The 12,208-nt window shown below is 30.5% G+C and overlaps 1 protein-coding gene across 4 annotated transcripts in view; it reads left to right on the top strand.

The window, feature by feature from the left end:
- Positions 1 to 12,208, top strand: part of LOC110993881 (microtubule-associated serine/threonine-protein kinase 3) — a 36,062-nt gene that overhangs the window by 487 nt on the left and 23,367 nt on the right. For all 4 annotated transcript variants that reach the window (XM_022260279.2, XM_022260281.2, XM_022260282.2 and 1 more), the window contains exons 2-3: positions 10,186 to 10,265; positions 10,463 to 10,537. In XM_022260279.2, the coding sequence (XP_022115971.2) occupies positions 10,186 to 10,265; positions 10,463 to 10,537 (155 nt within the window). The remainder of the gene's footprint in view (positions 1 to 10,185; positions 10,266 to 10,462; positions 10,538 to 12,208) is intronic.

Here is a 12,208-nt window from a genome sequence, read left to right as displayed (position 1 = left end):
AAGGCGTGACTTCGGCCTAATAACCGCGATATTACAAAGTTTTTCTTTCATGCGGCAACACGGTTAATTTATTGTCAATTATTTTATGTACCTTCACATCCTTCATTTATTGGTAATACATTTAGAGTAAGGATTGAATCAAGTCTCGAGATTTTTGATCAAAGCTTCAAATTTGAATGTTTAATAATTACAGTTTTGTTTTCTAAGGTTTATGCATCTTAAATAATAAACAAAATAAATTAAAATAGATTTGATGCAACCTATGTTTATGTTGGATTTAAAGATACAACTCTATACATTCTTCACTACAATCATTGCAGACCTGCTAATAGGGAGATGTATAGGAGAAAAAACTACCTTCTTCTAATGTATGAATATTTAAAAAAAATGTATTCAGTTTTTACAACAAGGTAAAATAAATCAATAGGTAATATCAATATCTCGTTAAGTATATTTCTACACCCAGCTATGTTTACATTTCACACATTGATGGCACCTAATCATATGACTTTAAACACATGATATGGAAATGGCTCAGGGCATTAACTGTGTTTGTTTTATATAAGAAAAAATTATGTGTCCTATATTAAATAATATTACTTAATCCAAAAAATAATTGTTATAACTGTCATTTAAAAAAATTGCCTTAGTAAAAAAAGAAAAAGATTTATAGATTTTATATGTATATGTATTGTACACTTTCCATTGAAAAAAAAACAAATATCATTCAAATGCCAAATGCTTAATAATAACTATATATTTATTATCTTAATATGCAATAGGTGTAATTAGATTACCCTACCTACTTATTACTTAGTGAATAACTGACCTCAATCACTTATGATACAGTTAGTGATTGTTCAATCTGTGTTGAGAAATTCTCATGGCTTGATTTCATTTACTATGTCTTAAAAACTGGTGAGTTTACTGGTGCAATGATTAATGCTTTGTGTCTCCAAATTCTACAATGACACTTATCATATCATTAAAAATAATTATAGTACTTTAACATTAATCTTTTACCGGGATTTCTATTATTTGGTTAAAACATTTTAACACACTAATGAATAGGTTACAAATTTTAAAATGATCTGAACTTTTAGCACACTTAACATGCTAGTAAAGAAAATTCATTATAATGTTTAATTTTTTTACTATCATATTTTTAATTTTGCTTAAACACCATAAATAAACTAAAAATACAAATACACCAAAAAATTACTTAAACCTTGGTGCCTGAAGGGCTACACCAGTGTCTCAAAAACTATTTAAATTTATGGTGCCAGGTAATTGTAGCCCAGGTTGACCAAACATTTTAAGGGTACACTTGCAACTTTCAAATGCTATTGTGAGATTTGAGGATAAACTGACCATATCCATGAATTGGTATTCTTCTACAGTGTCTAATTAGTCTTAGATCATTATTAATATATTGGGTTTTCTTATTCTATCGTTTATTTTACAATACTACCCATACATTTTATATGCTGTACTAAGCTAAAAAACTTTAACTTTAAAGTCTGCCCTGTGTGTTCTATATTTATAATTTAGGTAAAAAGAAAATTCCCCATTTGCACCGTGTTAAACAACTTTTAAAACACATATCATATTTATGTAATTATAAATTACATAAATATGGGCATATTTCCAATTACTATTGCACATAAATTGCACTTCACACTTGTCTATATTTCTATATCTTATGTACTCATAAATATTGATACATGATATCACTATGAAGTAATCCTACATCAAGTGATACATGGTGGAAAAGTAACTATGGTAATAGATTCATGTTTTCAAAAAGTGAATCTATTAAGTACCATAGTAATATATATTTTCATATGGTATTGAAAACTAGCTTGTGCTGGAATATACTATGGAATAATTTCTTAACAATATGTTAAACCTTAATTTAAATTAATTAAATTCCAACAGACTTACACTATACTTGGTATAACATTGCTTTCAAAAACCTATAAGTAATATGTATGTTTTCTCTAAGAATTAAATTTTTATCATACAATTGAACATGCTTAGTGTAAAATAAAAATCAGTTTCAATTTTGAAATACTTAAATAAATTCAATGAAAACAACACAACTACTAGCTTTTTTATTTTGTTTTATCCATTTTCATTGTAGGTATTACACATGTTCACAACTATTTCGAATGTAAGAATTTTGATTCCACCCATGTGACGTAAGAAACATAGCCGACACGAAATAATCGTACAATAGCATCTGTACCGGTTTTATAACATGAAATAGAATTGACCCTACTAAATAATCAATAGATATTATCACACGTCAACGTTTGTTTGTGTATCGCTTATTCCTGTTATCTAATCGTCCGCTGTCAAGGAGGTCATAATTTTCAAGATTGGTTTATAACATTTTAAAAATAAATCAAATCTTAACAATAAAAAGATTGATGTAAAGCACTTTAGACATATATGTAAAACTTTAGTGGAGATAAAGATGTTAAAGTATAACAAATTTAAGTAGTTAACTTAAGATTATTAACTCATATCATGAATTGATGGTCTATTGATCGTCTTGCGTAACAAATGAATTGGAACCATGGTTAAGAATCCAGGTTCGCAATTATCTTTTCAAGGTTTTCTATATGCCCGCTAGTTTTTACTTATATAATATTCCGACTAACTCCGCTGTTTTTTAAATCGTTTCAGTGTGAATGAAAGAATTCAGATTATAGGCCATAGTCCTTCCTGTTATTCCTTATATTTTATAAGTAATCTAACAGCTTATACTTTTACATATTATAATACAAAATACTAAGACAATATAGAAAGCCAAAACAGATTACATAGATAAACAATTTTTGTATAAAAAACAGAAAACAAGCAAGCGCATTAAAAGACAAAGAAACATTTAAAAAAAACCAAAAGAATAAAATTAAAAAACTGAAATTTGACATTTAAAAGCAACAAATAATACTAAGAATTTAAAACTACTATTTAAAAAAATTCAGAGTCTTCCCGTTTCTCCAAGTACTTTTTGACATCTCTCTTTTAATATCGGTTCGCAACTACAAAGCTACAACATTGATCTTGTAATACATGAAACGTCCCTTCATCGCGCTCTGGTGCTTTTCACTTACGTACATTGATTTTATTAGCACCAGCTTTCTTGAACCCATTAAGATATACTAAGACACGTCGGTCATTATTCTTGAAAGCTAGGAGAATGCTTTCAGCTTAAGAAACAATATTTATTTGTTATGCAAATATTCTAAGGAACAGAACCATGTAATTTTTCTAATAGTTTGTCGATTAAATGTTGAATGTCGAATACACGAGTAACTAGTAGTCCAATTAAATGTTATTCATAGTATGCAAAGCGCCACTTGCGCATGGTGATGTTATTGTATGCAAGGCGATGGTTGACGATATAACAATAATAAACATGTTTTAATTAATTTAATTATTGTTACGATATGACGATAGGGAAGGGCATTAGAATAAATTGTAGAAGTTCATATACAATAATACGATTTATGGATCACGATATCGGCATGAAAGTAACCTATTTGTTTACGAAATGGACGGAATTAATTCTAATTAACTAGTTTTCTGTGCCCCGTCTGTCTGTATATCAAAGGCTTGGTGTTAAAAGGATGATTTAGCTCAAGAAATAGTTGACATGTAATAAAAGTTAGCATGTTTTGTGTAGTATGTAGTACTTAGTAGTAGTAGTAGTATATTGATGATTATTAATACATTTTTTAATTCTTTGCAATCGATTCAGCTGACTATAATTTATCTCGTTATTGTTGAACCAACACCACTCTTCCTTAGATTTTTTTAAAGCCTGTCAAGGTGCTTTTACGTTTATTGTCTTCGAGAGTAAAGAAGTGGTCAAGTAGGTTCCACATGATTAGATTGTGGTACATACCAGTTCAAGGCTGTTCCGCCCATGACTCGGCTTTACGCGCCCTTCACGAGCCACGAATTATAGACGCCCAAAACCATTTAATTATTTGTATCGAATTGTAATTACTTTGAAGCGATGTTAACAATTTAGCACTACATAAAAACTGAAAGTAATAAAGTTTTATAGCTAGCGTATATTGACCGCTTCGTAATTCGGCAATTTTTTTTTCGTCTAATAAACCCGTCAATTATACTGATTTGATTATTCATATTATGGCAAATTCTTTGAAAATTTTCTTGATTTTAAATTCATATTTAGTGTAATGTTTGCTACTAACGAATCTGGTTGATTTAATAGTTATTGGATAAAATGTATTGAATAGTTTATATAAAATATAATATAAAATATAATATGAATTTTAATTTATATTATTTAATAGCAGATTTACTGCAATTTATCCCCCCCCCCCTTTTGTCAGCAAAAGTAAGAAAAACTTTCAAAAATATTAGTACTGAAACGTATTGATTCTTTGTACGAATCCTCGGAAGTGCATTTCGTTTGCAAGCATAGAGAATGTTTGGTTAATATGTTTAGAAAAGTAAATAAATATTGCTGTCGTAATCACCATATAAGAAAATCAAAACCCCCTCTCCCCCCTATAGAGCTTACGTAATACTTGAACGGCCCCTTTGCCATGAATTTGATAAACTACTAAACAATAAAAAGCCAGCGTAGAATATAAATAATTTTAATGAAGACATGCAGTTGTTTTAGGCGATGTCTAGAGCGTGCGTTTGTTTGAGAGAACTACCGACTGAAACGAGCCACTCGTTGTCGGTCTACCCGCACAACTCGGTAACTACAATCGCTTCCACTCGTACAGTTGGTTAAGAAGCCAACTAGATTTTAGGTTTTATTTTCAAAACTTAGTTACACAGAGTTTGAGGTTGAAGTAGTGAGCTATGAGACTCAGTCTAAGTATTGATGTGAAATCTAGAAACGTTACAATTGATCACGATTCGACCTAAGCTTGTCTGCATTGTACATTGACCTGACACACTTGCATTTGACATAGCGATCTTTGATTTGAGACTCGGATAGGGCTGTTACAGTTACAAAATTAATCACGAAGTATTTGTGGTCTAATTTCGAAACGTATCTATATTTTTAAAAATAGCCTCGTGCTATAATTATTGTTTAATAAAAATGTTATATAAATAATCTTTTATGTAAGGAGTATTAGAGCAAACAATCTGTCATTACATGACCCTGCGTAGGTCGTGAGTAAAGTGCGACAGACAAATTGTTTTGACATACTTGTGAGTATTCAGGCGTATTCAGCCTTTATGAGACTTGGTGGTTTGAAGGGTCTAGATTATCCTTGACATTGAGATGTTGGAGGATAATGTCTGTAATCTCACCTTTATAAAATTCGATAGCTTAATGCTGTGCATTTGGAATTATGGGCAAAATGATAACATTTATACAGATTAAAAAATATGGAAAATTTGAAATAATTAACTTAAATCTTCATAATTAGAAACTATTCAATCCAATATCTGTTTCAGTTATCTTTGTGTTAATTGGCAACACATAACGAATAACAAAACGTAAATCTCTTTAGAATTTCTGTAAGTGGGTAGTAGTTGATTACATGTTTACATTAAAGCTTTGATTTATTTAATTATGTATATATGTTATATAAATGCATAACGTTGAATATACTTCGGGGTCATAGAACTTTGTTTTGTACTAATAACATATATAGTACGCATATCTTTCAACTAAAAGGGTCGTAAGGTTATATGTTTTAGTATTATAGTAAGAATTAATTTTACTCTAAGGCATAAATAAAATATTAATACATCCAACTGTGTAGTCGGTATTGCAGTTATATATATAAGGATGTTTTTACGCGCCACATTTTATGACAGATGCCTTATTAATTAAATTCAGCCGTAATAATATGCTATAATAGATAGTTTACACCTTAATGCAAGAAAGTCGCGTCACGTTGCATAATGTAAGCGACTTAAATTGTGGGGTAATCGGAGCGTGTGCTGACTGTAGATAGTGGTATATGTCGTTTTCTCGTTATACAATAGGCGAATAATACATTGTTCAGTATACAAGAGCACCAGATGTATTTTATATAGTGTATACGCAACAGCGTATGTCTAATTATATTGGGGATAGTTTCGATAGCATAGCGTACCTATAATACCAAAACTGTGTAGGAAATGAAATAGGGAGCTGGCGACCAAAATATCCATATGATTTTCTTATGTGGCAGACTGTTTAATAGCGATAATTGTACAATAAAGAATATAAAGAATTACGTCTGCCGCCAATGTAGCGCTATGGTCGTCAATTGACCAGATAAAAACTGTAAAAAACAGGTAGGTAGTATTACCTTCATTTGCTTCGTGTCTGCCTCTAAAGATGTTGTCTAGAAACCTTGTCAAAATGAAAACTATTTTTCCTAACTAAGACTTTCACGAACAGTAATGGTAAAGTCAGTGAGTAAAATGTCTGCCAGTTTTTTTTGTTTTGGGGGTTCTAAGCTTTAGGCAAATGATTTAGTAGACCTTCTCTTTACATTTTTACATATGCCTTCTGTGATAATGCAGAGACCTGGATGTCTCTGCCTTATAGATTTTCTTTCTTATCTAATTGGTATTGACCATTAACTCTAGAAGCAGACACGGGGAACTTAGTATCGATTGTTTTACAGATTTAAACCTCTAGTTAAAAATGCAGCAACGTACGACCTTATTTACGTATAAAAATCAAATACTTTAATGCTCGCCAGCTCCCTAGCTAAAAGCTAATATATGGTTAGACACACTATCGCTAATATGTATATATATATAAGTTTTTTTAATCATGCTTAATGATGATATTTTTGTGCCAATATTAGAAATAAAACAGATTGACGCATATAATTTTAACATGAAAAGTTTATTTATGAATTTTTACAATCTGAAGGTAGATTTAAAATATTACATAACCTGTTCTTTATATATATTTACTGGACGTTGTTGTCTTGTGGTTGAAATTTTAAAAATTCGTGTCAATGTTTGAACTAGATTTCATTAATCTTTTATGTTCTGTCGACATTATCATCAATCTGTTATCGAGTAAGCCCAACGCCCTTGTTACCACTTGGCATATTGACCGACACCTGTTTCTCATATAATTCAATGTAAACTAGGTATGTTTCTAAACAACCTTAATGAAAGTTAGTTTTAATATCATTGACAGACTGTCATCAGTTCTTTTACGAAATAGAAATTATATCGGAATAGGTCTAGGTAACTTCAACATAAGGGCAGATTACAAGTAAAATAGTACCGTCACACCTTATTACAGACCTTTTGAAGCAATATCGCTATTATCCACTGGAAGCTAAAATATATTAATGTTTAATCTTTAAGTATGTTATGGTAAAATTACTTTTATTATTCTTTTATAAAGAAATGCGTTTCGTAATACCCGAGTTTCCCTAACTGTAACATCAGTATCCTTAGCACGGACTTTACGAGTTTGTCAAGTATTCTCATACGTACATAATAATGTCAGTTACTGCCTACTCGATCCCCCCTTTTTTGAAATTCAATTTAATGATATATTCGTTTTAATAATATACAAAATAAACCCACAAGGCGTTGCTAAAGTCTTCTATATAAAAACCTATCGGTAACCGTTTTACAGGTAGCTTTTGAGATTATATAATAATAATTACGATGCTTGTATAGATACGTAATGATAAAAATAGGTACGTACGGTTAAATTAGAATATATATACTGAAAAGCGTCTGTATTAAAACTGAATAGCTTTAAGTGAAAACTGACCCTTTGTGAAATGATATCGCCGACTGTAGGAACGTTTGTTAGTGTTGCTGAAGGTCATGGTTATGATGCTCGTACTATTTATAAAGAAGTGTTTTTGTGGCGCTTCGTAATGATACATATGAGTCGTGCCCTTAGTGTAACGATGATGTATTTAAGTAAATCTATGTTGCTCTGTTGGTCAAAAATTGCTTTGTTTAATTTATTTAAGTTTTTAGCTGGAAATTAAAGTAACGTAACAGTAACCCACAACACTCTAACTAGATTTGATTGTTCTAAGTTAGAACCAAACGTTAGAACTTCTAACGTTTGGTTAAATGTAGTATGTTTGAAAATGGAAAAAATATCTTTTTTAAATATCACAAACTAAAAAAAAATTAAAAAGTGTTGGATTACAATGTGTCAGATTTGGGATCCTTTTAAGAAAAAATAACTGCGTAGAGTTCCCAGCTCTTCCATAACATACTTAATAGTTAATTCCATAATAAAGATACTAAATTTTTCAATAACAATTTTTAAATGGAAAAAATCAATTACTTTAATAACTGTTTACAACAACTCTTCCATATATCCGACGATAACACGCGTGAGTGCATAATGAGTGTGCATGTGAACGAAATATTGAGTGTAATGCGTATGCACTATGCATGTGTAAGTAACCACATGTACGATAGTCGTAAAATAAAAAAATAACCTTTCAAAACCACGGCTTCTAGCAATGTCAAGTCGTGTCACCCATGCTAGTAAGATTCCTGTTGCAGCTGACAAGAGCTGAACCACACCCAGAAATGTATTGATGTACATATATCGGGGTGTGGTCTAGATAAGTTGATTACTTTCTAGTGATATGAAACGCAAAAGCGAACATATCTTTAATTAAAAATGTGATTTATCGGCGGAGACTGTTATGAGTTCCTATTTTGAATTTCATCTGATAGCTAGTACATAAGTGAATAATTGGATACGTATCTTATTATATATATATATATATATATATATATAAAATATCTTCGTTGATAAAATAACTACACTAATAGCTAATACTGTGTTATCAAAGTCACGTGGTTTATCCTTATGCTATACTAAGAGGTATAATACTTGGCAGCGGTGTGTGCAATTAATTGCTTATAAACAAATGCTTGGAGCCGCGCCGAGAAATGCACGTGACTATATTATTGCACGTTTTGCTATAAAACAGTTCTTGCCTATGGCTTTTGCTTAAGTACATATTTTGTCAATTATGAAAACTTGATCATCACATCAGTAGATGTCCTAAACTAGTTTAGTCCTAAATTAGTTACTTCCATATATTTTTTAAATAACAGGATGTTAAGTGATATCGGCGTCCAAGGACACTGCTAAGAGGCTTAACAAATATTTGTTTATTTATATCAGAGTACACTCTGATATTGTCTAGGTCAGCCGCAGGTTTTGTTGGTATACGTAAAACCCTCAAGCTGACTGTTGGGTTAATATTTATTCATAGTCTAGAGTTCTATTCGTGTCTATGAATAATTATTAGTGAAGTGACGCATGAGAGAAACACTTTTTCAATATTTTTCAGATTTACTAATACAAGTAATTTTATATTATTTTTTTGTAATTGTAAAAATATAAATCTTTTGTTTTCTTTTTCCTTACAAGGGTTGCCTGGAGGTCGCTTGTTAGCGATAAAGCCGCTCGTTGCATCCTTAATTTATGTTATGTATTTGAATGTAGACGAACCAAATATATAATGCAAATTCTTATTAAATAATTAAGACACTTTTTCTTACGCCTGCTACGGCGTTAAAGCTTTTAACGCATTATAAACTAATTTAAACGAATATCGCACCGTTTAGAATATTCCAATGTAATCTCGCTAGTTTTCTAAACCAGCACATAGAAATTTTTCGCATATTTATAAACGGCAAGGCGGGCCGCGGAGGTGTGACGAGTGACGTCATATTATATAAGTAATGTTAAAGTACGCCAAGGTTTTTGATATAGTTTTTAATCCTTTGACGATGACTCTGATGCGCATTTTTATCTTAACTTAAAATAAATAAACTTTCGAAACAACGTTCTCGATTTTGACAGAAATGTGATAAGAAAATTCATAACGAAAATCTTGTTTGCGAACTTGAGAAGAAGTAAAATTATTTTTCATTATCATATATCAGATATGTTTTGTAATTAATAATCAATATTTACTATATTTTTAAGTGCAAATCGAATACAAGTTAAATGAGAAAGCATTAATTAAAGAATGTAACATAATTTTACCTCGTGGAATGTGTTGCAAATGACCGACATGAGATTAATTTCAGTTTTAGAGTTAAAATTAAATAACTACTTAAATCATGTTACAATTTAGATTTTGTTTTACTATTTGAATTAAAAGCTAATTCGTTAATGTTAATACAAAAATACTTATTAAAAATAATTATTTGTTACAGATGCGAGCAAGCGCAACAATTTGTTGCGCATGCGTCGCTCAGCGCTCGGAAAATCTGCACCGACACTTTCCGTCCATGTGGTGAGTTATCGCATTAGTTATTTCTTTAAAGATGCTAGTCTTTCAAGAAATAATCGATTCAAAACTGTTTTGGTTCAGGTTCAGCGATCTATCAGGTCATATATTAGACAACGTATGCATAGTATTTTTTATAGATCATTAAAATTACCTATGTATTTTAAGAACAAAAAGAATAAGATAATTTTGCGTTTACGCAGAAAGAGCCATGTGCGATATCGCGACGACCGTCCCGTCTCCCGCCGCCGCCACCGCACCATCGGCTTTCTCTTGTGGTAAGTGTTTGGTAAAATAATTTGTTAAGATGAACGTTCTCTAATAAGGCAAAGATACGAAACCGAAGCTTTTAGGCATTTACAGGTACTTAATTGAAAACATGGTTTATATAATGTCTACTACTTGGTTTATGGTTAATATAGAACTAAAAAATATTTTGTAATGTTTGTTTTGTTTAAAAATTGTTTCAATTGATATTTGTATGTGCTCTAAATGAATGTCATGTTTGCCTCTAATTGCTTGCCACATTCAATTGTATTTTGTGTTTGTTTTTATCAATAAAAAAAAATACCCAAAGTAGTCCATATAAAAGTCTACATTACTCCATTTGTGTTGTAACGTCCTGGCAACACTACGTTTTAGCGGAATGACGGAGCGAAATCCTTTATTACGCATTTATTCAAATACAGCAAGCATAAAGGTGATATGTAAGCGTATCACGCAGTGTAATTTCCAAGTATTGTGTTGCCGAATAACACGAAAAACAAAACATTGTCTTGCATATAATTGTCATTAATAATGTTATAATACAGAAAAATTTCTTATAGGTATTTAATTATGACTTTAAAGTATGGGTCAATGAAATGAAATGAGGATTAAAAAAGAACAAAATCAATAAACTCGATTTAAATTATACCACAATGTACTTGAAGGTTAGGAGTCTATCGTGAGTCATAGATGTCAAGAACCGCATCAAGGTATAGCAAAAACTAGTGGAAGGTTATTAGATAAACATTTATGGACATTAAAACATTCAAATGCGATCTTAATATAACTCAGACTGTGACAAAATGCAAAAAAACTCTTCTTGTCACTCGCAAATTTGATTTAATATAAAATGTACTGAATAAATACCAAAATACAAATACAATGCTTACGTCGTTTATTCAGATGTTCATGTTATTTATGTATTACGTGAAATATAATTTCTCAATATTAGTGTACTTGGTAATGAAACAGTCGTAATTCCAAATAAATAATCTAAAAGAGGAGCGTATAGTTAGAATTTTTTTTAAGACACCACTTTTTTGAACAAAACCATTTTACTTATATCGAATTTTTGAAAACAATAGAATATACAGAATAAACGTAATATATACATACCTAATAAGTTACAAATTGAGAAACGGACATGAAGATAATTAAGTTTAATTACATAAACTTCAATTTACGTTTTCTAATTTCTAATGCTTAAATATAGTGGACCTGTGAGAATCGTTTTGAATAGGATGTCCTGTTCATTGGTTTTAAGGTAGCTTTCTCTAGCAGATTTTGCTGTTCAGAATTTGTCGCTGTCTCTCAGGTCTGGGATTTAAAAATCAAATATATACTTCATAAGATAAATAGTAAGTACGTAATAAAAAACTAATCTACATGCGTTAATGTTGGTACTACACTTTTTCATACAACATTATGACTCATAAATGAATATACCTAATAGACTAGCTACAAAGCTACGCCGTGCACGTCTATCGACACTTCAATGTGTATGGAGAAAATGTATCTCAAGGTTTCAGAATAAGGTTTTTTAAATGTTACCTAATATTATGTCGAAAAATATAAATTTAAACAATGTGGTTTATATTAAGGTATCTTAAACATCTGGGTTAATTCAAAATACGTAACAATTTAGTTATCATTTTTCAAAAGTTACTATCAGAAGAGTCTCT

Source organism: Pieris rapae, chromosome 13 (assembly GCF_905147795.1).
Source record: "Pieris rapae chromosome 13, ilPieRapa1.1, whole genome shotgun sequence".
Taxonomy (NCBI): Eukaryota; Metazoa; Arthropoda; class Insecta; order Lepidoptera; family Pieridae; genus Pieris; species Pieris rapae.
Note: the sequence above shows the minus strand (reverse complement) of the source record. Positions and strands in the feature narration are given on the sequence as shown.